The sequence below is a fragment of the Lagopus muta genome, unplaced genomic scaffold (genome assembly GCF_023343835.1).
Source record: "Lagopus muta isolate bLagMut1 unplaced genomic scaffold, bLagMut1 primary scaffold_225, whole genome shotgun sequence".
Lineage (NCBI taxonomy): Eukaryota > Metazoa > Chordata > Aves > Galliformes > Phasianidae > Lagopus > Lagopus muta.
Window position 1 is genome coordinate 1 of NW_026040263.1, and position 26899 is coordinate 26899.

The following is a 26899-nucleotide window of genomic DNA, read 5'->3' on the forward strand; positions in this document are numbered from 1 at the left end:
ACCCCATAGAAATCCCATAGGGACCCCATAGAGACCCCATAGAGACCTCATAGAAAACCCATAGAAACCCCATAGGAACCCCATAGAAACCCCATAGGAACCCCATAGGAACCCCATAAGAACTCCGTAGGAATCCCATAGGGACCCCATAGAGACCCCATAGGAACCCATAGATATCCCATAAAGACCCATAGGAACCCTATAGAGACCCCATAGAAAACCCATAGAGACCCCATAGATACCCCATAAAGACCCATAGGGACCCCATAGAAAACCCATAGGAACCCCATAGGGACCCGATAGGGACCCCATAGGGACCCCATAGAAATCCTATAGAAACCCCATAGAAATCCCATAGGAACCCCATAAGAACCCCATAGGAACCCCATAGGGACCCCATAGAGACCCCATAGATACCCCATAAAGACCTATAGGGACCCCATAGAAATCCCATAGGAACCCCATAAGAACCCCGTAAGAACTCCATAGGAATCCCTTAGGGACCCCATAAAGACCCCATAGGAACCCCATAAAGACCCATAGGGACCCCATAGAATTCCCATAGGAACCCTATAAGAACTCCATAAGAACTCCATAGGAATCCCATAGAGACCCCATAAGAACCCTGTAAGAACTCTGTAGGAATCCCATAGGGACCCCATAGAGACCCCATAGATACCCCATAGGGACCCCATAGAAACCCCATAGGAACCCCATAGAAACCCCATAGGAACCCCATAGAGACCCCATAGATACCCCATAAAGACCCATAGGAACCCTATAGAGACCCCATAGAAAACACATAGAGACCCCATAGATACCCCATAAAGACCCATAGGGACCCCATAGATACCCCATAAAGACCCTGTGTGTCCCTATGTGTCCCAATGTGTCCCCATGGGGTCCCTATGAGTTCCTATGGGGTTTTGGGGTCCCTGTGTGTCCCTATGGGTTTCCTATGGGGTTCCTATGTTTTCCCTATGGGTCCCTATGGGTCCCTATGTGTCCCTATGTGTCCCTATGGGTCCCTATGGGTCCCTATGTGTCCCTATGTGTCCCTATGGCTCCCTATGGGTCCCCATGTGTCCCTATGGGTTCCTATGGGTCCGTGTGTGTCCCTATGTGTCCCTATGTGTCCCTATGGGTCCCCATGTGTCCCTATGGGTTCCTATGGGTCCGTGTGTGTCCCTATGTGTCCCTATGTGTCCCTATGGGTCCCTATGTGTCCCTATGGGTCCCTATGGGTTCCTATGTGTCTCTATGTTTCCCTATGGGTCCCTATGTGTCCCTATGTGTCCCTATGGGTCCCTATGGGTCCCTGTGTGTCCCTATGGGTCCCTATGGGTCCCTATGTGTCCCTATGGGTTCCTATGGGTCCCTATGTGTTCCTATGGCTTCCTATGTGTCCCTATGTGTCCCTATGTGTCCCTATGGGTCCCTATGTGTCCCTATGGGTTCCTATGTGTCCCTATGTGTCCCTATGTGTCCCTATGGGTCCCTATGGGTCCCTATGTGTCCCTATGGGTTCCTATGGGTCCCTATGTGTTCCTATGGCTTCCTATGGGTCCCTATGTGTCCCTATGGGTCCCTATGGGTCCCTATGTGTCCCTATGGGTTCCTATGTGTCCCTATGTGTCCCTATGTGTCCCTATGGGTCCCTATGGGTCCCTATGTGTCTCTATGTTTCCCTATGGGTTCCTATGTGTCCCTATGGGTCCCTATGTGTCCCTATGTGTCCCTATGTGTCCCTATGGGTCCTTATGTGTCCCTATGTGTCCCTATGGGTCCTATGGGTCCCTATGTGTCCCTGTGTGTCCCTATGGGTCCCGTGGGGCTGACGTGTGCTTGTTGTGGGTCTGTGCCGCGCAGTGGGGCTGCTGGATCACCCCTGGTTCCACGGCACGCTGTGTCTATGGGGTTCCCATGGGGTTCCTATGGGGTTTGGGGTCCCTGTGTGTCCCTATGGGTCCCTATGTGTTCCTATGGGTTCCTATGGGGTTCCTATGGGTCCCTATGTGTCCCTATGTGTTCCTATGGGTCCCTATGTGTCCCTATGGGTTCCTATGTGTCCCTATGGGTTCCTATGGGTCACTGTGGGGTTCATATGTGTCCCTATGTGTCCCTATGGCTCCCTATGGGTCCCTATGGGTCCCTATGTGTCCCTATGGGTCCCTATGTGCCCCTATGTGTCCCTATGGCTCCCTATGGGTCCCTATGGGTCCCTATGTGTCCCTATGGGTCCCTATGTGCCCCTATGTGTCCCTATGGGTTCCTATGTGTCCCTATGGGTCCCTATGTGTCCCTATGTGTCCCTATGTGTCCCTATGGGTCCCTCTGTGTCCCTATGTGTCCCTATGGGTTCCTATGGGGTTTTGGGGTCCCTATGTGTCCCTATGTGTCCCTATGGGTCCCTATGGGTCCCTATGGGTCCCTCTGTGTTTCCTATGTGTCCCTATGGGTTCCTATGGGTCCCTATGGGTCCCTATGGGTCACAATTGTTTCCTATGGGGTTTTGGGGTCCCTATGTGTCCCTATGTGTCCCTATGGGTCCCTATGTGTCCCTATGGGTCTCTATGGGTCCCTATGGGTCCCTATGTGTCCCTATGTGTCCCTGTGTGTCCCTATGGGTCCCCATGTGTCCCTATGGGTCCCTATGTGTCCCTATGGGTCCCTGTGTGTCCCTATGTGTCCCTATGTGTCCCTATGGGTCCCTATGTGTCCCTATGGGTCCCTATGTGTCCCTATGTGTCCCTATGTGTCCCTATGGGTCCCTATGGGCTGACGTGTGCTTGTTGTGGGTCTGTGCCGCGCAGTGGGGCTGCTGGATCACCCCTGGTTCCACGGCACGCTGTGTCTATGGGGTTCCCATGGGGTTCCTATGGGGTTTGGGGTCCCTGTGTGTCCCTATGGGTCCCTATGTGTTCCTATGGGTTCCTATGGGGTTCCTATGGGTCCCTATGTGTCTCTATGTGTCCCTATGGGTTCCTATGGGTTCCTATGGGTCACTATGGGGTTCCTATGGGTCCCTATGTGTCCCTATGTGTCCCTGTGTGTCCCTAGGGGGCCCTATGTGTTCCTATGGGTTCCTATGTGTCCCTGTGGGTTCCTATGGGTCCCTGTGTGTCCCTATGTGTCCCTATGTGTCCCTATGTGTTCCTATGGCTTCCTATGGGTCCCTATGTGTCCCTATGTGTCCCTATGGGTTCCTATGGGGTTTTGGGGTCCCTATGTGTCCCTATGTGTCCCTATGGGTCCCCTATGGGTCCCTATGTGTCCCTATGTGTCCTTACGGGTCCCTATGGGTTCCTATGGGTCCCTGTGTGTCCCTATGGGTCCCTATGTGTCCCTATGTGTCCCTATGTGTCCCTATGTGTCCCTATGTGTTCCTATGGCTTCCTATGGGTCCCTATGTGTCCCTATGTGTCCCTATGGGTTCCTATGGGGTTTTGGGGTCCCTATGTGTCCCTATGTGTCCCTATGGGTCCCTATGGGTCCCTATGTGTCCTTACGGATCCCTATGGGTTCCTATGGGTCCCTGTGTGTCCCTATGTGTCCCTATGTGTCCCCATGTGTCCCTATGGGTCCCTATGGGTCCCTATGGGTCCCTATGTGTCCCTGTGTGTCCCTATGTGTCCCCATGTGTCCCTATGTGTCCCTATGGGTCCCGTGGGGCTGACGTGTGCTTGTTGTGGGTCTGTGCCACGCAGTGGGGCTGCTGGATCACCCCTGGTTCCACGGCACGCTGTGTCTATGGGGTTCCCATGGGGTTCCTATGGGGTTTGGGGTCCCTGTGTGTCCCTATGTGTCCCTATGTGTTCCTATGGGTTCCTATGGGGTTCCTATGGGTCCCTATGTGTCCCTATGGGTTCCTATGGGTTCCTATGGGTTCCTATGGGGTTCCTATGGGTCCCTATGTGTCCCTATGTGTTCCTATGGGTCCCTATGTGTCCCTATGGGTTCCTATGTGTCCCTATGGGTTCCTATGGGTCACTGTGGGGTTCATATGTGTCCCTATGTGTCCCTATGGCTCCCTATGGCTCCCTATGGGTCCCTATGGGTTCCTATGGGTTTTCTATGGGTCCCTATGGGTCCGTATGGGGTTCCTATGTTTCCCTATGGGGTTCCTATGGGTCCCTAGGTGTCCCTATGGGTTCCTATGGGTCACTATGGGGTTCCTATGTGTCCCTATGTGTCCCTATGGGTTCCTATGGGTTCCTATGTGTCCCTATGTGTCCCTATGGGTTCCTATGGGTTCCTATGTGTCCCTATGTGTCCCTATGGGTTCCTATGGGTTCCTATGTGTCCCTATGTGTCCCTATGTGTCCCTATGGGTCCCTATGGGTCCCTATGTGTCCCTATGTGTCCCTATGGGTCCCTATGGGTCCCTATGTGTCCCTATGTGTCCCTATGGGTCCCTATGTGTCCCTATGTGTCTCTATGTTTCCCTATGGGTCCCTATGGGTCCCTATGGGTCCCTATGGGTCCCTATGTGTCCCTATGGGTCCCTATGGGCTGACGTGTGCTTGTTGTGGGTCTGTGCCGCGCAGTGGGGCTGCTGGATCACCCCTGGTTCCACGGCACGCTGTGTCTATGGGGTTCCCATGGGGTTCCTATGGGGTTTGGGGTCCCTGTGTGTCCCTATGGGTCCCTATGTGTCCCTATGGGTTCCTATGGGTTCCTATGGGTTCCTATGGGTTCCTATGGGTCCCTGTGTGTCCCTATGTGTCCCTATGTGTCCCTATGGGTTCCTATGGGTCCCTATGGGTCCTTATGGGTCCCTGTGTGTCCCTATGGGTCCCTATGGGTCCGTATGGGATTCCTATGTTTCCCTATGGGGTTCCTATGGGTCCCTAGGTGTCCCTATGGGTTCCTATGGGTCACTATGGGGTTCGTATGTGTTCCTGTGTGTCCCTATGGGTTCCTATGTGTTCCTATGTGTCCCTATGTGTCCCTATGGGTTCCTATGTGTCCCTATGTGTCCCTATGGGTTCCTATGTGTCCCTATGTGTCCCTATGGGTCCCTATGGGTTCCTATGTGTCCCTATGGGTTCCTATGGGCTCCAATGGGGTTCCTATGGGTCCCTATGTGTCCCTATGTGTCCCTATGTGTCCCTATGGGTCCGTGTGTGTCCCTATGGCTTCTTATGGGTTCCTATGGGTTCCTATGTGTCCCTATGCGTCCCTATGGTCCCTATGGGTCCCTATGGGTCCTTATGTGTCCCTATGTGTCCCTATGGGTCCCTGTGTGTCCCTATGTGTCCCTATGTGTCCCTATGGGTCCCTATGGGTCCCTATGGGTCCCGTGGGGCTGACGTGTGCTTGTTGTGGGTCTGTGCCGCGCAGTGGGGCTGCTGGATCACCCCTGGTTCCACGGCACGCTGTGTCTATGGGGTTCCCATGGGGTTCCTATGGGGTTTGGGGTCCCTGTGTGTCCCTATGTGTCCCTATGTGTTCCTATGGGTCCCTATGTGTCCCTATGGGTTCCTATGGGTCACTGTGGGGTTCATATGTGTCCCTATGTATCCCTATGGCTCCCTATGGGTCCCTATGTGTCCCTATGGGTTCTTATGGGTCTGTGTGTGTCCCTATGTGTCCCTATGGGTCCCTATGTGTCCCTATGGGTTCCTATGGGTCACTGTGGGGTTCATATGTGTCCCTATGTATCCCTATGGCTCCCTATGGGTCCCTATGTGTCCCTATGGGTTCTTATGGGTCTGTGTGTGTCCCTATGTGTCCCTATGGGTCCCTATGTGTCCCTATGGGTTCCTATGGGTCCCTATGTGTTCCTATGGCTTCCTATGGGTCCCTATGTGTCCCTATGGGTCCCTATGGGTCCCTATGTGTCCCTATGTGTCTCTATGGGTCCCTATGGGTCCCTGTGTGTCCCTATGTGTCCCTATGGGTTCCTATGGGTCCCTATGTGTCTCTATGTGTCCCTATGGGTTCCTATGGGTTCCTATGGGTCCCTATGTGTCCCTATGTGTCCCTATGTGTTCCTATGGGTTCCTATGGGTCCCTATGTGTCCCTATGGGTCCCTATGTGTCCCTATGTGTCCCTATGGGTTCCTATGGGTCACTATGGGGTCCCTATGTGTCCCTATGGGTCCCTATGTGTCCCTATGGGTCCCTATGGCTTCCTATGGGTTCCTATGTGTCCCTATGTGTCCCTATGTGTCCCTATGGGTCCCTATGTATCCCTATGGGTCCCTATGTGTCCCTATGTGTCCCTATGGGTCCCTATGTGTCCCTATGGGTCTCTATGGGTCCCTATGGGTCCCTGTGTGTCCCTATGTGTCCCTATGGGTCCCTATGGGTCCCTATGTGTCCCTATGGGTCCCTGTGTGTCCCTATGTGTCCCTATGTGTCCCTATGGGTCCCTATGGGCTGACGTGTGCTTGTTGTGGGTCTGTGCCACGCAGTGGGGCTGCTGGATCACCCCTGGTTCCACGGCACGCTGTGTCTATGGGGTTCCCATGGGGTTCCTATGGGGTTTGGGGTCCCTGTGTGTCCCTATGGGTCCCTATGTGTCCCTAAGGCTTCCTATGGGTTCCTATGTGTCCCTATGTGTCCCTATGGGTTCCTATGTGTCCCTATGTGTCCCTATGGGTCCCTATGTGTCCCTATGTGTCCCTATGGGTTCCTATGTGTCCCTATGGGTTTCCTATGGGTCCCTATGTGTCCCTATGTGTCCCTATGGGTTCCTATGTGTCCCTATGGGTCCCTATGTGTCCCTATGTGTCCCTATGTGTCCCTATGGGTCCCTCTGTGTCCCTATGTGTCCCTATGGGTCCCTATGTGTCCCTATGGGTCCCTATTGGTTCCTATGTGTCCCTATGTGTCCCTATGTGTCCCTATGTGTACCTATGTGTCCCTATGGGTCCCTATGGGTCCCTATGTGTCCCTATGGGTCCCTATGGGTTCCTATGTGTCCCTATGGGTCCCTATGGGTCCGTATGGGGTTCCTATGTTTCCCTATGGGGTTCCTATGGGTCCCTAGGTGTCCCTATGGGTTCCTATGGGTCACTATGGGGTTCCTATGTGTCCCTATGTGTCCCTATGGGTTTCCTATGTGTCCCTATGTGTCCCTATGTGTCCCTATGGGTTCCTATGTGTCCCTATGTGTCCCTATGGGTCCCTATGGGTTCCTATGTGTCCCTATGGGTTCCTATGGGCTCCAATGGGGTTCCTATGGGTCCCTATGTGTCCCTATGTGTCCCTATGGGTCCGTGTGTGTCCCTATGGCTTCTTATGGGTTCCTATGGGTCCCTATGTGTCCCTATGTGTCCCTATGTGTCCCTATGTATCCCTATGGGTCCCTATGTGTCCCTATGTGTCCCTATGGGTCCCTATGGTTCCCTCTGTGTTCCTATGTGTCCCTATGGGTTCCTATGTGTCCCTATGTGTTCCTATGGGTCCCTATGTGTCCCTATGGGTTCCTATGTGTCCCTATGGGTTCCTATGGGTCACTGTGGGGTTCATATGTGTCCCTATGTGTCCCTATGGCTCCCTATGGGTCCCCATGTGTCCCTATGGGTCCCTATGTGTCCCTATGGGTTCCTATGGGTCCCTATGTGTTCCTATGGCTTCCTTTGTGTCCCTATGTGTCCCTATGGGTCCCTATGTGTCCCTATGTGTCCCTATGGGTTCCTATGGGTCCCTATGGGTTCCCTATGGGTCCCTATGTGTCCCTATAGGTTTCTATGTGTCCCTGTGTGTCCCTATGGGGTTCCTATGGGTTCCTATGTGTCCCTATGTGTCCCTATGGGTTCCTATGTGTCCCTATGTGTCCCTATGGGTTTCCTATGGGTCCCTATGTGTCCCTATGTGTCCCTATGTGTCCCTATGGGTCCCTATGTGTCCCTATGGGTCCCTATGTGTCCCTATGGGTCCCTGTGTGTCCCTATGGGTCCCTATGTGTCCCCATGTGTCCCTATGGGTCCCTATGGGTCCCGTGGGGCTGACGTGTGCTTGTTGTGGGTCTGTGCCGCGCAGTGGGGCTGCTGGATCACCCCTGGTTCCACGGCACGCTGTGTCTATGGGGTTCCCATGGGGTTCCTATGGGGTTTGGGGTCCCTGTGTGTCCCTATGGGTCCCTATGTGTTCCTATGGGTTCCTATGGGGTTCCTATGGGTCCCTATGTGTCTCTATGTGTCCCTATGGGTTCCTATGGGTTCCTATGGGTCACTATGGGGTTCCTATGGGTCCCTATGTGTCCCTATGTGTCCCTGTGTGTCCCTAGGGGGCCCTATGTGTTCCTATGGGTTCCTATGTGTCCCTGTGGGTTCCTATGGGTCCCTGTGTGTCCCTATGGGTCCCTATGTGTCCCTATGTGTCCCTATGGGTCCCTATGGGTCCCTATGGGCTGACGTGTGCTTGTTGTGGGTCTGTGCCGCGCAGTGGGGCTGCTGGATCACCCCTGGTTCCACGGCACGCTGTGTCTATGGGGTTCCCATGGGGTTCCTATGGGGTTTGGGGTCCCTGTGTGTCCCTATGGGTCCCTATGTGTCCCTATGGGTTCCTATGGGTTCCTATGGGTTCCTATGGGGTTCCTATGGGTCCCTATGTGTCCCTATGTGTTCCTATGGGTCCCTATGTGTCCCTATGGGTTCCTATGTGTCCCTATGGGTTCCTATGGGTCACTGTGGGGTTCATATGTGTTCCTATGTGTCCCTATGGCTCCCTATGGCTCCCTATGGGTCCCTATGGGTTCCTATGGGTCCCTATGGGTTCCTATGTGTCCCTATGTGTCCCTATGGGTTCCTATGTGTCCCTATGTGTCCCTATGGGTTTCCTATGGGTCCCTATGTGTCCCTATGTGTCCCTATGTGTCCCTATGGGTCCCTATGGGTCCCTATGGGTCCCTATGTGTCCCTATGGGTCCCTGTGGGTCCCTATGTGTCCCTATGGGTCCCTATGGGTCCCTATGTGTCCCTATGGGTCCCTATGGGTTCCTGTGGGTCCCTATGGGTCCCTATGGGTCCCTATGGGTTTCGTATGGGGTTCCTATGTTTCCCTATGGGGTTCCTATGGGTCCCTTGTGTCCCTATGGGTTTCCTATGGGTCCCTATGTGTCCCTATGTGTCCCTATGGGTCCCTATGGGTCCCTATGTGTCTCTATGTTTCCCTATGGGTCCCTATGTTTCACTATGGGTCCCTATGTGCCCCTATGTGTCCCTATGGGTTCCTATGGGTCCCTATGGGTCCTTATGGGTCCCTGTGTGTCCCTATGTGTCCCTATGTGTCCCTATGTGTCCCTATGGGTCCCTCTGTGTCCCTATGTGTCCCTATGGGTCCCTATGTGTCCCTATGGGTTCCTATGTGTCCCTCTGTGTCCCTATGTGTCCCTATGGGTCCCTATGGGTCCCTATGTTTCACTATGGGTCCCTATGTGCCCCTATGTGTCCCTATGGGTTCCTATGTGTCCCTATGTGTCCCTATGGGTCCCTATGGGTCCTTATGTGTCCCTATGTGTCCCTATGTGTCCCTATGTGTCCCTATGTGTCCCTGTGTGTCCCTATGGGTCCCGTGGGGCTGACGTGTGCTTGTTGTGGGTCTGTGCCGCGCAGTGGGGCTGCTGGATCACCCCTGGTTCCACGGCACGCTGTCGCGGCTGCGTGCGGCGCAGTTGGTGCTGGCGGGCGGCGCCGGGGCGCACGGCGTTTTCCTGGTGCGGCAGAGCGAGACGCGGCGCGGGGAATTCGTGCTCACCTTCAACTTCCAGGGCAAGGCCAAGGTCCGACCCCGTAATCCAGCTCTTAATCCCTGTAATCACACTCCTAATCCCCATAATCCCGCTCCTAAACCCCAAAATCCACTCGGATCTATATAATCCCGCTCCTAATCCCCATAATCCTGCTCCTAAACCGCAAAATCTGCTCCTGATCTATGTAATCCCTCTCCTAATCCCCATAATCCCGTTCCTAATCCACATAATTCCACTCCTGAACCCCAAAATCCGTTCCTGATCTATGTAATCCCTCCCCTAATCCCCATAATCCCACTCCTAAACCCCCAAATCCGCTCCTAATCTATGTAATCCTGCTCCTAATCCCCATAATCCCACTCCTAATCCCCAAATCTGCTCCTAGTCTATGTAATCCCACTCTTAATCCCCATAATACCACTCCTAAACCCCCAAATCCATTCGTAATCTATGTAATCCCACTCCTAATCCCCCAATCTCGCTCCTAAACCCCCAAATCCGCTCCTAGTCTATGTAATCCCACTCCTAATCCCCATAATCCCGCTTCTAATCCCCCAAATCTGCTCCAATTCTATGTAATCCCTCTCCTAATCCCCATAATTCCGTTTCTTATCCATAGTCCCACTCCTAATCCCTAAAATCTGCTCCTAATCTATGTAATCCCGCTCCTAATCTCCATAATCCCACTCCTAATCACCGAAATCCGCTCCTAATCTATGTAATCCCACTCCTAATCCCCATAATCCTGCTCCTAAACCCCAAAATCTGCTCCTAATCTATGTAATTCCTCTCCTAATCCACATAATTCCGTTCCTAATCCACATAGTCCCACTCCTAATCCCCAAAATTTGCTCCTAATCTATGTAATCCCGCTCCTAATACCCATAATCCCACTCCTAATCCCCAAAATCCGTTCCTGATCTATGTAATCCCTCCCCTAATCCCCATAATCCCACTCCTAATTCCCAAAATCCATTCCTAATCTATGTAATCCTGCTCCTAATCCCCCCAATCTCATTCCTAATCCCCCAGTCCACTCCTAGTCTATGTAATCCCACTCTGAATCCCCATAATCCCGCTCCTAAACCGCATAATCCTCTCCTAATCTATGTAATTCCGCTCCTAATCCCCATAATCCCGCTCCTAAACCGCAAAATCCGCTCCTGATCTATGTAATCCCTCTCCTAATCCCCCCATCTCGCTCCTAAACCCTCAAATCCGTTCCTAATCTATGTAATCTCACTCCTAATCCCCATAATCCCTCTCCTAAACCCCAAAATCTGATCCTAATCTATGTAATTCCACTCCTAATCCCCAAAATCCCACTCCTAATCCCCAAAATTCGCTCCTAATCTATGCAATCCCGCTCCTAATCCCCATAATCCCGCTCCTAAACCCCAAAATCTGCTCCTAACCTATGTAATCCCGCTCCTAATCCCCATAAACTTGCTCCTAAACCGCAAAATCTGCTCCTGATCTATGTAATCCCACTCTTAATCCCTATAATACCACCCCTAAGCCCCCAAATCCGCTCGTAATCCACATAATCCCACTCCTAATCCACATAATCCCACTCCTAATCCCCAAAATCCTCTCGTAATCTATGTAATCCCGCTCCTAATCCCCATAATCCCGCTCCTAAGCCCCCAAATCCTGTCCTAATCTATGTAATCCCTGTTCCTGCACACTTATCTCCCATCCCAATCACATGAATCCCCCCCACCCCATAATCCCGGCCTCCCCACCCCATAATCCCAGCCTCCCCACCCCATAATCCCATCTTCCGCACCCTTATCTCCTTTCCCAATCCCATTCATCCCCCCTACCCCATAATCCCAGCCTCCCCACCCCATAATCCCAGTTCCCACACCCTTATCTCCCATCCCCATCCTTTTAATCCCCCCTACTGCATAATCCCAGCCTCCCCACCCCATAATCCCAGTTCCCAAACCCTTATCTCCCATCCCACCCCATAATCCCGGCCTCCCCACCCCATAATCCCAGTTCCCACACCCTTATCTCCCATCCCACCCCATAATCCCGGCCTCCCCACCCCATAATCCCAGTTCCCACACCCTTATCTCCCATCCCACCCCATAATCCCAGACTCCCGACCCCATAATCCCAGTTCCCACACCCTTATCTCCCATCTCACCCCATAATCCTGGCCTCCCCACCCCATAATCCCAGTTCCCACACCCTTATCTCCCATCCCACCCCATAATCCCGGCCTCCCCACCCCATAATCCCTGCTAATCCCGCAGCACCTGCGGCTGTCGCTGAACGAGGAGGCGCAGTGCCGGGTTCAGCACCTGTGGTTCCAGAGCATCTTCGACATGCTGGAGCATTTTCGGGTCCATCCCATCCCATTGGAATCGGGGGGCACCAGCGACGTCACCCTGGTCAGCTACGTGGTGGCTGCCCAGAGACCCCCGGGTGAGGGGATGGGGGTCTTAAGGGGATGGGGATGGGATTAGGGGGAGCGTATAGGGGGTGGAGGGTGGGATTATGGGGGTTATGGGGGCATTTAGGGGGTGGGGAGTGGAATTATGGGGGTCTTGAGGGGATGGGGGTGGGATTATGGGGGTCTTACGGGGATGGGGATGGGATTAGGGGGGTGTATAGGGGTTGGGGGAGGGATTAGGGGGTTTATGGGTTTGTTTAGGGGGTGGGAAGTGGAATTATGGGGGTCTTGAGGGGATGGGGGTGGAATTAAGGGGGTCTTGAGGGGATGAAGGTGGAATTATGGGGGTCTTGAGGGGTTGGGGGATGGGATTATGGGGGTCTTAAAGGGGTTGGGGGTGGGATTATGGGGGTTATGGGGGTGCTTAGGGATGGGATTATGGGGATAATGGGGTTACTTGGGGGTGGGGGATGGGATTATGGTTATCTTTAGGGGATATGGGGGAGTTTAGGGGGTGGGGGTGGGATTATGGGGATGGGGGAGGGATTATGGGGGTTTTAAAGAGATAGGGTTGGGATTATGGGGGTTATGGGGCATTTAGGGATGGGGGCTGGGATTATGGGGGTGTTTAGGGGGTGGTGGTGGGATTATGGGGGTGTTTAGGGGGCGGGGGGTGGGATTATGGGGATGGGGGTGGGATTATAGGGGTCTACAGGGGATGGGGGTGGGATTATGGGGGATATGGGGGTGTTTGGGGGATGGGGGGTGGGATTATGGGGATGGGGGTGGGATTATGTGGTTGTTTAGGGGGTGGGGGGTGGGATTATGGGGGTCTTAAGGGGGTGGGGGTGGGATTAAGGGGGTCTTAATGGGGTGGAGGGTGGGATTATGGGGGTTAGGGGGGTGTTAGGGGGTGGTGGTGGGATTATGGGGGTCTTAATGGGGTGGGGGGGTGGGATTATGTGGTTGTTTAGGGGGTGGGGAGTGGGATTATGGGGATTATGGGGGTGTTTGGGGGATGGGGGTGGGATTATGGGGATTGGGGTGGGATTATGGGGGTCTTAATGGGGTGGAGGGTGGGATTATCGGGGTTTTAAATAGATAGGATTGGGATTATGGGGGTTATGGGGGCATTTAGGGGTGGGGGGGGTGGGATTATGTGGTTGTTTAGGGGGTGGTGGTGGGATTATCGGGGTGTTTAGGGGGTGGGGGCTGGGATTATGGGGTTATCGGGGTGTTTGGGGGATGGGGGGGTGGGATTATGGGGAAGGGGGATGGGATTATGGGGGTCTTAAGGGGATGGGGGTGGGATTATGGATGTTACAAGGGTGTTTAGGGGTTGGGGGGTGGGATTATGGGGTCTTGAGGGGATAGGGGATGGGATTATGGGGGTCTTGAGGGGTTGGGAGTGGGATTAGGGGGTTTATGGGTTTGTTTAGGGGGTGGGAAGTGGAATTACGGGGGTCTTGAGGGGATGGGGGTGGGATTATGGGGGGTTTAAGGGGATGGGGGTGGGATTATGGGGGCCTTAAAGGGGTTGGGAGTGGGATTATGGGGGCTATGGGGGCAATTAGGGGGTGGGGAGTTGAATTATGGGGGTGTTTAGGGGTTGGGGGATGGGAGTATGGGGGTCTTGAGGGGTTGGGGGTGGGATTATGGGGGTTATGGGTTTTAGGGGGTGGGAGGTGGAATTATGGGGGTGGGATTATGGGGGTGTTTAGGGGGTGGGGAGTGGGATTATGGGGGTGTTAAGGGGTTGGGGGGTGGGATTATGGGGGTCATAAAGGGGTTGGGAGTGAGATTATGGGGGTTCTGGGTTTGTTTAGGGGGTGGGAGGTGGAATTATGGGGGTGATGGGGGTGTTGAGGGGATGGGGGGTGGGATTATGGGGGTCTTAAGGGGGTGGGGGGTGGGATTATGGGGGTATTAAAGGGGTTGGGAGTGGGATTATGGGGGTTATGTGGGCATTTAGGGGGAGGGGGTGGGATTATGGGGGTTATGGGGGTGCTTAGGGGTGGGATTATGGGGGTTATGGGGTTATTTAGGGGGTGGGGGACGGGGTTATGGGTATCTTTAGGGGATGAGGGGTGGGATTATAGGGGCTATGGGGGTGTTGAGGGGATGGGGGTGGGATTATGGGGGTCTTAAGGGGGTGGGGGGTGGGATTATGGGGGTATTAAAGGGGTTGGGAGTGGGATTATGGGGGTTATGGGGGCATTTAGGGGGCGGGGAGATGGGATTAGGTGGGATTATGGGGTTATGGGGCCAGGGATGCGATAATGTGGGATTACAGCGGTGGGATTATGGGATTCTGGGCCGTATGCAGATAAAGGCAATGTGGGTTTATGGGGGATTATGGGATTAAGGCAGGGATTACGCCCCTATTCCCCCCCCAGATTACCATGGGACGCCCCCACCAGGCCGGGAGCGCTCCGGAAGTCGCTGCGACGCCGCCCCAGAGTGAGTGCCGGCCCCACATAATCCCATAATTCCATAACCCCATATTCCCATAATCCCATCATCCCATATTCCCATAGACCCATAATCCCATCACCCCATAATCCCATAATCCCAACACCCCATAATCCCATAATGCTTTGATTCCATAACCCCATAGACCCATGATCCCATCACCCCATAATCCCATAAACACATTACCCCATATCTCCATAATCCCATTACCCCATAATCCCATAACCCCTTACCCCATAATCCCATAATGCCATTATTCCATAACCCCATAATCCCATAATGCCTTAATTCCATAACCCCATAGAACCATAATCCCATCACCCCATAATCCCATAGTCCCATCATCCCATAATCCCAACACCCCATAGGCCCACAATCCCATCACTCCATAATCCCATAATCCCACAGTCCCATAATCCCATCATCCCATTACCCCATAGACCCATAATCCCATCACCCCATAATCCCATAATCCCAACGCCCCATAATCCCATAATGCCTTGATTCCATAACCCCATAGACCCATGATCCCATCACCCCTTAATCCCATAATCCCATCACCCCATAGTCCCATAAACACATTATCCCATATCCCTATAATCCCATCACCCCATAATCCCATCATCCCATAAACCCTTATCCCATAATCCCATAATGCCATTATTCTATAAGCCCATAATCCCATAATGCCTTAATCCCATAACCCCATAGAACCATAATCCCATCACCCCATAATCCCATAGTCCCATCATCCCATAATACCAACACCCCATAGGTCCATAATCCCATCACTCCATAATCCCATAATCCCACAATCCCATAATCCCATAAACCCATTATCCCATATTCCCATAATCCCATCACCCCATAATCCCATCATCCCATTACCCCATAGACCCATAATCCCATCACCCCATAATCCCATAATCCCAACACCCCATAATCCCATAATGCCTTGATTCCATAACCCCATAGACCCATGATCCCATCACCCCATAATCCCATAAACACATTACCCCATATCTCCATAATCCCATTACCCCATAATCCCATAACCCCTTACCCCATAATCCCATAATGCCATTATTCTGTAACCCCATAATCCCATAATGCCTTAATTCCATAATCCCATAGAACCATAATCCCATCACTCCATAATCCCATAGTCCCATCATCCCATAATCCCAACACCCCATAGGCCCACAACCCCATCACTCCATAATCCCATCATCCCATAATCCCACAGTCCCATAATCCCATAAACCCATTATCCCATATTCCCATAATCCCATCACCCCATAATCCCATCACCCCATATTCCCATAGTCCCATAATCCCATAAGCCCATTATCCCATATTCCCATAATCCTATCACCCCATAGACCCATAATCCCGTCACCCCATAATCCCATAATCCCATCACCCCATAATCCCATCATCCCATAACCCCATAATCCCATAATCCCGTAATACCACAATCCTATAGTCCAACAATCCCATAGATCAATAATCCCATAACCCCATAATCCCATAACCCCATAACCCCATAATCCCATAACCCCATAACCCCATAATCCCATAACCCCATAACTCCATAATCCCATAACCCCATAACTCTATAATCCCATAACCCCGTAACCCCATTGTCCCATAATCCCTCCCCTCACCTCTCTGTCTCCCCATAGGGCCGAGCACCTCCCATAGGGGGGCCGCATCGTGGATTATGGACCCCCCAAACCGGAGTAAGGCCTCCAACCCGGATTATGGGGACCCCAACCCGGATTATGGGCATCTCAATCTGGATTATGGACACCCCAACCCGGATTATGGGCATCTCAATCCGGATTATGGACACCCCAACCCGGATTATGGGCATCTCAATCCGGATTATGGACACCCCAACCCGGATTATGGGCTCACACCCCAGATTATGGGCACCAAGACCCAGATTATGGACCCCCAGACCCAGGTTATGGACACCATGACCCAGATTACGGGCATATCAATCCAGATTATGGACACCAAGACCCGGATTATGGGCTCGCATCCCAGATTATGGGCACCTGAACTCGAATTATGGGCACCACAACCCGGATTATGGGCCTGTCAGTCCTGATTATGGGCTCACACAATGGATTATGGGCAACTCAACCCAGATTATGGTTTGACATCCCAGATTATGGGCGTATCATCCCGGATTATGGGCATCTCAACCTGGATTATGGACACCCCTACCCAGATTATGGGCACCTCAACTCGAATTATGGACATCCTGACCCAGATTGTGGTCATCCTGACCCAGATTATGGGCTCAAACCCTGGATTAAGGGCACCCTGACCCGCATTATGGGCAGTTCAATCTGAACTATGGGCTCACATCCCAGATTATGGGCACCCCAACCGGGATTATGGACACCCCACCCCGGATTATGGTCTCCTTCACCCGGATTATAGGCACCCTGACCCAGATTATGGGCATCTGAGTCCAGATTATGGTCTCCCCAACCCAGATTATGGGTGCCTCAATTCCAATTATGGACACATCAACCCAGATTATGGGTGCTTCGACCCAGATTATGTGCTCACGCCCCGGATTATTGGCACACCAATCCAGATTATGGGCATCTCAATCCGGATTATGGACACCCTGACGCAGACTATGGGCACCCTGACCCGGATTTTGGGCACCTCAACTCGGATTATGGACATCCTGTCCCAGATTATGGGCACCCCATCCCGGATTATGGACATCTCAATCCGGATTATGGTCACTCCAACCCAGATTATGGGCGCATCAACTCTGATTATGGACACCCTGACCCTGATTAGGGGGTTAAACCCAGATTATGGGCAACCCAACCCAGATTATGGGCTCAAACCCAGATTATGGGCACCCCGACCCAGATTATGGGCTCAAAACTCGGATTATGGCCACCCCAACCCAGATTATGGGCTCGAACCTCGGATTATGGCCACCCCAACCCAGATTATGGGCTCAAACCTCGGATTATGGCCACCCCAACCCAGATTATGGGCTCGAACCTCGGATTATGGCCACCCCAACCCAGATTATGGGCTCAAAACTCAGATTATGGCCACCCCAACCCAGATTATGGGCTCAAAACTCGGATTATGGCCTCCCCAACCCAGATTATGGGCTCGAACCTCGTATTATGGGCACCCCAACCCAGATTATGGGCCCCCCAACTGGGATTAGGGGCCCCTCAATCCGGATTATGGGTTTATACCCCAGATTATGGGCACCCTGACCCATATAACAGACACCCCAACCTGGATTATGGGCCCCTCAATCCAGATTATGGATCCCAGCCTTCCCCCCCCAAGGAAAATAAGGCAAAAAACACCAAAATGGGTGAAAGTGCCGTTTGTACAGAAGTGCAATTTTCAAAGAAAAGGACAAAAATGAACCCAAAACGTTTCTGGCTGTTTTTTGGGGGAAGATTTGGGATTATTTGGGGGCCTTTTTGGGATTATTTGGGATTATTTGGGGTTTTGGGGAGGGAAATTTGGGATTTTTGTGGGCAATTCAAGGGAAATTCGGGATTATCTGGGATTATTTGGGGCTTTTGGGGGCAATTTGGGGGAAATTTGGGATTATTTGGGATTATTTGGGGCTTTTGGGGGCATTTTGGGGGAAATTTTGGGGTGAATCTGGGATTATTTGGGGAAAATTTGGGAATTTTGGGGGAAATTTGGGATTATTTGGGGGAAATTTGGGGGATTTTGGGGGGAATTTGGGATTATTTGGGGAAATTTGGGGCTTCTAGGGGGCAATTTGGGGGAAATTGGGATTATTTGGGATTATTTGGGGCTTTTTTGAGGTTATTTGGGGGAAATTTGGGGGTAAATCTGGGATTATTTGGGGAAATTTGGGGTTTTGGGGGGGATTTTGGGATTATTTGGGATTATTTGGGGAAATTTGGGACTTTGGGGGGCAATTTGGGGGAAATTTGGGATTATTTGGGATTATTTGGGGCTTTTTTGATGTTATTTGGGGGAAATTTTGGGGTAAATCTGGGATTATTTGGGGAAATTTGGGGATTTTGGGGGGAATTTGGGGGAAATATGGGATTATTTCGGGGAAATTTGGGGGATTTTGGGGGGAATTTGGGATTATCTGGGATTATTTGGGGAAATATGGGGCTTTTGGGGGCAATTTGGGGGAAATTGGGGATTATTTGGGATTATTTGGGGCTTTTTTGATGATATTTGGGGGGAATTTTGGGGTGAATCTGGGATTATTTGGGGAAATTTGGGGATTTTGGGGGGAATTTGGGATTATTTGGGATTATTTGGGGAAATTTGGGACTTTGGGGGCAATTTGGGGGAAATTTGGGATTATTTGGGATTATTTGGGGCTTTTTTGATGTTATTTGGGGGGAATTTTGGGGTGAATCTGGGATTATTTGGGGAAATTTGGGGATTTTGGGGGGAATTTGGGGGAAATTTGGGATTATTTGGGGGATTTTGGGGGGAATTTGGGATTATCTGGGATTATTTGGGGAAATATGGGGCTTTTGGGGGCAATTTGGGGGAAATTGGGGATTATTTGGGATTATTTGGGGCTTTTTTGAGGTTATTTGGGGGAATTTTTGGGGTAAATCTGGGATTATTTGGGGAAATTTGGGGTTTTGGGGGGGATTTTGGGATTATTTGGGATTATTTGGGGAAATTTGGGACTTTGGGGGGCAATTTGGGGGAAATTGGGATTATTTGGGATTATTTGGGGCTTTTTTGAGGTTATTTGGGGGAAATTTTGGGGATTTTGGGGGGAATTTGGGATTATTTGGGGAAATTTGGGGTTTTGGGGGGGATTTTGGGATTATTTGGGATTATTTGGGGAAATTTGGGACTTTGGGGGGCAATTTGGGGGAAATTTGGGATTATTTGGGATTATGTGGGGCTTTTTTGAGGTTATTTGGGGGAAATTTTGGGGTGAATCTCGGATTATGTGGGGAAATTTGGGGTTTTGGGGGGAATTTGGGGATTATTTGGGATTATTTGGGAAAAAAATTGCGTCTTTTTTGGGGTAATTTAAAGGAATTTGGGGTTTTGGGGGGAATTTTGGGGGTAATTGGGGTTATTTAGGAGAAATTTGGGGACTATTTGGGGGAAATTTGGGATTTTGGGGGAATTTTGGAGGGGAATTTTGGGGGAAATTCCCCTAAAATATCGCTTATTTTCATAGAAATCCCTGTTTTTCCCCTAAAATATCGCTAAAATGTCACCGTCACCCATGGGTGCCCCCAAACCCCAATGATGTCACCTTTAGGTGTCCCCAACCCCCTGAGGTGTCACCGTCACCTATGGGTGCCCCCAGCACCCAACGCCGTCACCCATGGGTGCCCCCAACACCCATTGCTGTCACCTCTAGGTGTCCCCAACACCCTCAGGTGTCACCGTCACCCATGGGTGCCCCCAAAACCCATTGCTGTCACCTTTAGGTGCCCCCAACCCCCTGAGGTGTCACCTTTAGGTGTCCCCAACATCGTTACCCATGGGTGCCCCCAACACCCATTGCTGTCACCTTTAGGTGTCTCCAACCCCCTGAGGTGTCACCCATGGGTGTCCCCAACACCGTCACCCATGGGTGTCCCCAACCCCCAATGGTGTCACCTTTAGGTGTCTTCAACATCGTCACCCATGGGTGCCCCCAACACCCATTGCTGTCACCTTTACGTGTCCCCAACCCCCTTAGGTGTCACCATGCCCCATGGGTGCGCCCAACACCCAATGCTGTCACCCATGGGTGCCCCCAACCCCCTCAGGTGTCACCTTTAGGTGTCTTCAACGCCGTCACCCATGGGTGCCCCCAACACCCAATGGTGTCACCTTTAGGTGTCCCCAACATTGTCACCCATGGGTGCCCCCAACACCCTCCAGTGTCACCTCTAGGTGTCCCCAACCCCCTCAGGTGTCACTGTCACCCATGGGTGCCCCCAACCCCCTCAGGTGTCACCTCTAGGTGTCCCCAACCTCCTCAGGTGTCACCGTCACCCATGGGTGCCCCCAAAACCCATTGCTGTCACCTTTAGGTGCCCCCAACCCCCCGAGGTGTCACCTTTAGGTGTCCCCAACACCGTCACCCATGGGTGCCCCCAACAACCTCCAGTGTCACCTCCAGGTGTCCCCAACACCCATTGCTGTCACCATCACCCATGGGTGCCCCCAACCCCCTCAGGTGTCACTGTCACCCATGGGTGCCCCCAACACCCAATGGTGTCACCTCTAGGTGTCCTCAACCCCCTTAGGTGTCACCATGCCCCATGGGTGCCCCCAACACTCAATGCTGTCACCCATGGGTGCCCCCAACCCCCTCAGGTGTCACCTCTAGGTGTCCCCAACCCCCTCAGGTGTCACTGTCACCCATGGGTGCCCCCAACACCTTCAAGTGTCACCTTTAGGTGCCCCCAACCCCCTCAATTGTCACCGTCACCCATGGGTGTCCCCAACACCCTCAGGCGTCACCTCTAGGTGTCCCCAACTTTGTTGCCCATGGGTGTCCCCAGCACCCAACGCCGTCACCCATGGGTGCCCCCGACCCCCTCAGGTGTCACCTTTCTGTGTCCCCAACACCGTCACCCATGGGTGCCCCCAACACCCTCCAGTGTCACCTCTAGGTGTCCCCAATACCTTCAGGTGTCACCGTCACCCATGGGTGCCCCCAACACCCAATGGTGTCACCTCTAGGTGTCCCCAACCCCCTGAGGTGTCACCCATGGGTGTCCCCAACACCATCACCCATGGGTGCCCCCAACCCCCTCAGGTGTCACCTTTAGGTGTTTTCAACATCGTCACCCATGGGTGCCTCCAACCCCCTGAGGTGTCACCCATGGGTGCCCCCAACACCCACTGCTGTCACCTTTACGTGTCCCCAACCCCCTTAGGTGTCACCATGCCCCATGGGTGCGCCCAACACCCAATGCTGTCACCCATGGGTGCCCCCAACCCCCTCAGGTGTCACTGTCACCCATGGGTGCCCCCAACACCCATTGCTGTCACCCATGGGTGCCCCCAACACCCAATGGTGTCACCTTTCGGTGTCCCCAACACCGTCACCCATGGGTGCCCCCAACACCCATTGCTGTCACCTCTAGGTGTCCCCAACACCCTCAGGTGTCACCGTCACCCATGGGTGCCCCCAAAACCCATTGCTGTCACCTTTAGGTGCCCCCAACCCCCTCAGGTGTCACCTTTAGGTGTCCCCAACATCGTTACCCATGGGTGCCCCCAACACCCATTGCTATCACCTTTAGGTGTCTCCAACCCCCTGAGGTGTCACCCATGGGTGTCCCCAACACCGTCACCCATGGGTGTCCCCAACCCCCAATGGTGTCACCTTTAGGTGCCCCCAACCCCCTCAGGTGTCACCATCACCCATGGGTGCCCCCAACACCCATTGCTGTCACCCATGGGTGCCCCCAAGTCCGTCGCCCATGGGTGTCCCCAACCCCCTGAGGTGTCACCATCACCCATGGGTGCCCCCAGCACCCAACACCGTCACCCATGGGTGTCCCCAGCACCCAACGCTGTCACCCATGGGTGCCCCCAACCCCCTCAGGTGTCACCTTTAGGTGTCTTCATCTTCGCCACCCATGGGTGCCCCCAACCCCCTCAGGTGTCACCTTTAGGTGTCTTCAACATCGTCACCCATGGGTGCCTCCAACCCCCTGAGGTGTCACCCATGGGTGCCCCCAACACCCATTGCTGTCACCTTTACGTGTCCCCAACCCCCTTAGGTGTCACCATGCCCCATGGGTGCGCCCAACACCCAATGCTGTCACCCATGGGTGCCCCCAACCCCCTCAGGTGTCACCTTTAGGTGTCTTCAACGCCGTCACCCATGGGTGCCCCCAACACCCAATGGTGTCACCTTTAGGTGTCCCCAACATTGTCACCCATGGGTGCCCCCCAACACCCTCCAGTGTCACCTCTAGGTGTCCCTAACCCCCTCAGGTGTCACTGTCACCCATGGGTGCCCCCAACACCCATTGCTGTCACCTTTAGGTGTCCCCAACCCCCTCAGGTGTCACCATGCCCCATGGGTGCCCCCAACACCCAATGCTGTCACCCATGGGTGCCCCCATCCCCCTCAGGTGTCACCTTTAGGTGTCTTCAACGCCGTCACCCATGGGTGCCCCCAACACCCAATGGTGTCACCTTTAGGTGTCCCCAACACCGTCACCCATGGGTGTCCCCAACCCCCTCAGGTGTCACCTCTAGGTGTCCCCAACCCCCTTAGGTGTCACCATACCCCATGGGTGCCCCCAACACCCAATGCTGTCACCCATGGGTGCCCCCAACCCCCCTCAGGTGTCACCTTTAGGTGTCTCCAACCCCCTGAGGTGTCACTGTCACCCATGGGTGCCCCCAACACCCATTGCTGTCACCTTTACGTGTCCCCAACCCCCTTAGGTGTCACCATCACCCATGGGTGCCCCCAACCCCCTCAGGTGTCACCTTTAGGTGTCCCCAACCCCCTGAGGTGTCACCGTCACCCATGGGTGCCCCCAACACCCAATGCCGTCACCCATGGGTGCCCCGCGCGGTTCGGACAATAAAGTTGCAGGTGGAATTGTTGAGCTGCTCCTTGGTTTTTATTGGGGCTCATTTTTGGGGGTGAAACCAGGGTGGTTTGGGGTCAAAATGGGGCTTTTTTGGGGGGGGTTCCTGGGGGGGGTTGGGGGGTTGGGTTCCCAGGGCCAAAGGTGGCGTTTTGGGTGGCAGCACCCAGTGCAGGTAGCAAAGGTGGGGGTCCAGAGTCAACATTGGGTGCCATCATCAACTATGGGTGCCATCATCTCCCATGGGTGCCACCATCTTCCATGGGTGCCAAAATCTGGGCTCCCAATGCCAAAATCTGGGTCCTGGATCCACTCTTGGGTGCCACCATCTCCCATGGGTGCCAAAATCTGGGCCCTGGATCCATTCATGGGTGCCACCATCCTCATTGGGTGCCAAAATCTGGGCCTTGGATGCATTCTTGGGTGCCACCATCCCCCATGGGTGCCAAAATCTGGGCTCCCAGTCCCAAAATCTGGGTCCTGGATCCACTCTTGGGTGCCACCATCCCCCATAGGTGCCAAAATCGGATCCTGGATCCATTCTTGGGTGCCATCATCAACCCTGGGTGCCAAAATCTGGGTCCTGGATCCACTCTTGGGTGCCACCATCCCCCATAGGTGCCAAAATCGGGGTCCTGGATCCATTCTTGGGTGCCACCATCCTCATTGGGTGCCAAAATCTGGGTCCTGGATCCATTCTTGGGTGCCATCATCCCCCATGGGTGCCAAAATCTGGGCTCCCAGTGCCAAAATCGGGGTCCTGGATCCATTCTTGGGTGCCATCATCAACCCTGGGTGCCACCATCAACCATGGGTGCCAAAATCTGGGTTCCCAGTGCCAAAATCTGGGCCCTGGATCCACTCTTGGGTGCCACCATCAACCATGGGTGCCAAAATCTGGGCTCCCAGTGCCAAAATCTGGGCCCTGGATGCACTCTTGGGTGCCACCATCCCCATTGGATGCCAAAATCTGGGTCCTGGATCCGTTCTTGGGTGCCATCATCCCCCATGGGTGCCAAAATCTGGGCTCCCAGTGCCAAAATCTGGGTCCTGGATCCACTCTTGGGTGCCATCATCCCCCATAGGTGCCAAAATCTGGGTCCTGGATCCATTCTTGGGTGCCACCATCAACACTGGGTGCCAACATCTGGGTTCCCAGTGCCAAAATCTGGGTCCTGGATCCATTCTTGGGTGCCAAAATCCCCCCTGGGTGCCAAAATCGGGGTCCTGGATCCACTCTTGGGTGCCATCATCAACCATGGGTGCCAAAATCTGGGTTCCCAGTGCCAAAATCGGGGTCCCGGATCCACTCTTGGGTGCCATCATCAACCATGGGTGCCACCATCCCCCCATGGGTGCCAACATCTGGGCTCCCAGTGCCAAAATCTGGGTCTTGGATCCACTGTTGGGTGCCATCATCCCCCATGGGTGCCAAAATCGGGGTCCTGGATCCATTCTTGGGTGCCACCATCCCCCATAGGTGCCAAAATCTGGGTCCTGGATCCATTCTTGGGTGCCACCATCCCCCATGGGTGCCAAAATCTGGGTCCTGGATCCACTGTTGGGTGCCATCATCAACTCTTGGGTGCCACCATCTCCCATGGGTGCCAAAATCTGGGCTCCCAGTGCCAAAATCTGGGTCCTGGATCCATTCATGGGTGCCATCCTCATTCTTGGGTGCCACCATCCCCCATAGGTGCCAAAATCTGGGTTCCCAGTGCCAAAATCTGGGTCCTGGATCCACTCTTGGGTGCCATCATCCCCCATAGGTGCCAAAATCTGGGTCCTGGATCCATTCTTGGGTGCCACCATCCCCCATGGGTGCCAACATCTGGGTCCTGGATCCATTCCTGGGTGCCATCATCAACCATGGGTGCCAAAATCTGGGTTCCCAGTGCCAAAATCTGGGTCCTGGATCCATTCTTGGGTGCCATCATCAACCCTGGGTGCCAGCATCTCCCCCATGGGTGCCAAAATCTGGGTTCCCAGTGCCAAAATCTGGGTCCTGGATCCACTGTTGGGTGCCATCATCCCCCATGGGTGCCAAAATCTGGGTCCTGGATCCATTCTTGGGTGCCATCATCCCCCATGGGTGCCAAAATCTGGGTCCTGGATCCATTCTTGGGTGCCATCATCAACCATGGGTGCCAAAATCTGGGTTCCCAGTGCCAAAATCTGGGTCCTGGATCCATTCTTGGGTGCCATCATCAACCCTGGGTGCCAGCATCTCCCATGGGTGCCAAAATCTGGGCTCCCAGTGCCAAAATCTGGGTCCTGGATCCACTCTTGGGTGCCACCATCCCCCATAGATGCCAAAATCTGGGTCCTGGATCCATTCATGGGTGCCACCATCCTCATTGGGTGCCAAAATCTGGGTCCTGGATCCATTCTTGGGTGCCATCATCCCCCATGGGTGCCAAAATCTGGGCTCCCAGTGCCAAAATCTGGGTCCTGGATCCATTCCTGGGTGCCATCATCCTCATTCTTGGGTGCCATCATCCCCCATGGGTGCCAAAATCCGGGTCCTGCCCCCATTCTCAGCTGCCCCCCCCCCCCCCCAAGCTCCCAGATCCCAACCTCCTGCCCCCATCCTTCCCCCCCCCCCCCCCCAAAGACCCCCACGCCATCACCCCACCACCACCGCCGCCGCCATCGCCGCCATCGCCGCCACCAGGGCCGAAAGCCCTCGGATGCCATCGGTGCCATCGGCGGCGCCGGCGGGGGGCAGCGGCTGAGCCCAAATCTCCTCCCCTCTTCCTTCCTCCTCCGGGGTGCAGGGGCTGCCATCGTCATCATCATTGGGGACGGGGCCGAGGTTGGGGTGACGGAGAGGAGCGTCGGGGACCAGGGTTGAGATCCAGGAGCTGTGAGCCTCCATGCTGGTGTAAACGCCGGGGCGGCCGGGGAGACCGCAGGATTCGCCCCAGCTGACGATGCCGGCCAGCAGCCACGTGTCGCCCAGCAGGCAGGAAAGGGGGCCGCCGGAATCGCCCTGAAAAGGGGGCAGAGATGGGGAGGTTATGGGGCAGAAGGAGGGGGGGGGATGTGGGGGGCATTGGGGGGTGGTGGGGATGTGGGGGGCATTGGGGGTGAGAGGGATGTTGGGGGCATTGGGGGCATTGGGGGTGGTGGGGACATGGGGGGCATTGGAGGCATTGGGGGGTGATGGGGGCATTGGGGACATTGGGGATGTGGGGGGCATTGGGGGGTGATGGGGATGTGGGGACATGGGGGGCATTGGGGACGTGGGGGGCATTGGGGGCATTGGGGGCATTGGGGGGTGATGGGGGGCATTGGGAACATTGGGGATGTGGGGGGCATTGGGGGGTGATGGGGGTGGGGGGATATGGGGGGCATTGGGGGTGGTAAGAACATGGGGGGCATTGGGGACATGGGGGGCATTGGGGGGTGATGGGGATGTGGGGGGGCATTGGGGGTGGTGGGGATGTGGGGGGCATTGGGGACATGGGGGACATGGGGGGCATTGGGGGTGAGGGGGGCGTTGGGGGCATTGGGGGCATTGGGGGGTGATGGGGACGTGGGGGCATTGGGGGGGGGTGGGGACATGGGGGGCATTGGGGGCATTGGGGGATGATGGGGATGAGGGGGCATTGGGGACATGGGGGGCATTGGGGGTGATGGGGACGTGGGGGGCATTGGGGGTGGTGGGGAGCATTGGGGCATTGGGGGTGGTGGGGACATGGGGGGCATTGGGGGTGGTGGGGACACGGGGGG

The 26899-nt window shown here is 54.1% G+C and overlaps 2 protein-coding genes across 4 annotated transcripts; both read left to right on the forward strand.

The window, feature by feature from the left end:
* Positions 1-3861: 3861 nt before the first annotated feature.
* LOC125687805 (keratin-associated protein 16-1-like) lies at positions 3862-18007 on the forward strand. Of its 3 annotated transcripts, XM_048933085.1 has the most exons (6): positions 4613-5434; positions 6862-6914; positions 9508-9733; positions 11968-12139; positions 14504-14567; positions 16265-18007. In XM_048933085.1, exons 1-3 carry the CDS (start codon positions 4613-4615, stop codon positions 9533-9535), a joined length of 903 nt encoding a protein of 300 aa, XP_048789042.1. In that variant the 3' UTR covers positions 9536-9733; positions 11968-12139; positions 14504-14567; positions 16265-18007. The 3 variants fall into 3 exon arrangements, with proteins under 3 accessions (XP_048789041.1, XP_048789042.1, XP_048789040.1); XM_048933084.1 differs by having other exon boundaries at positions 3862-9733; XM_048933083.1 differs by lacking the exons at positions 4613-5434; positions 6862-6914 and having other exon boundaries at positions 8338-9733.
* A 1745-nt stretch (positions 18008-19752) lies between these two features.
* Positions 19753-26018, forward strand: LOC125687806 (formin-2-like). The gene is made up of 6 exons (XM_048933086.1): positions 19753-20190; positions 21698-21716; positions 21965-22040; positions 23067-24072; positions 24645-24696; positions 24861-26018. Exons 4-6 carry the CDS (start codon positions 23975-23977, stop codon positions 26016-26018), a joined length of 1308 nt encoding a protein of 435 aa, XP_048789043.1. The 5' UTR covers positions 19753-20190; positions 21698-21716; positions 21965-22040; positions 23067-23974.
* Positions 26019-26899: the final 881 nt, after the last annotated feature.

What these genes read in the sequence shown, in the direction of transcription:
- LOC125687805 (XM_048933083.1), top strand. Translation starts at nt 8,463, where the DNA reads ATGGGGTTTGGGGTCCCTGTGTGTCCCTATGGGTCCCTATGTGTCCCT.
- LOC125687806 (XM_048933086.1), top strand. Translation starts at nt 23,975, where the DNA reads ATGGGTGCCAAAATCTGGGTTCCCAGTGCCAAAATCTGGGCCCTGGAT. An exon ending in TGCCAAAATCTGGGCTCCCA is followed by an intron (nt 24,073 to 24,644) that starts GTGCCAAAATCT and finishes CATCCCCCATAG; the next exon opens with GTGCCAAAATCTGGGTCCTG. An exon ending in GGTGCCACCATCCCCCATGG is followed by an intron (nt 24,697 to 24,860) that starts GTGCCAAAATCT and finishes CATCCCCCATAG; the next exon opens with GTGCCAAAATCTGGGTTCCC.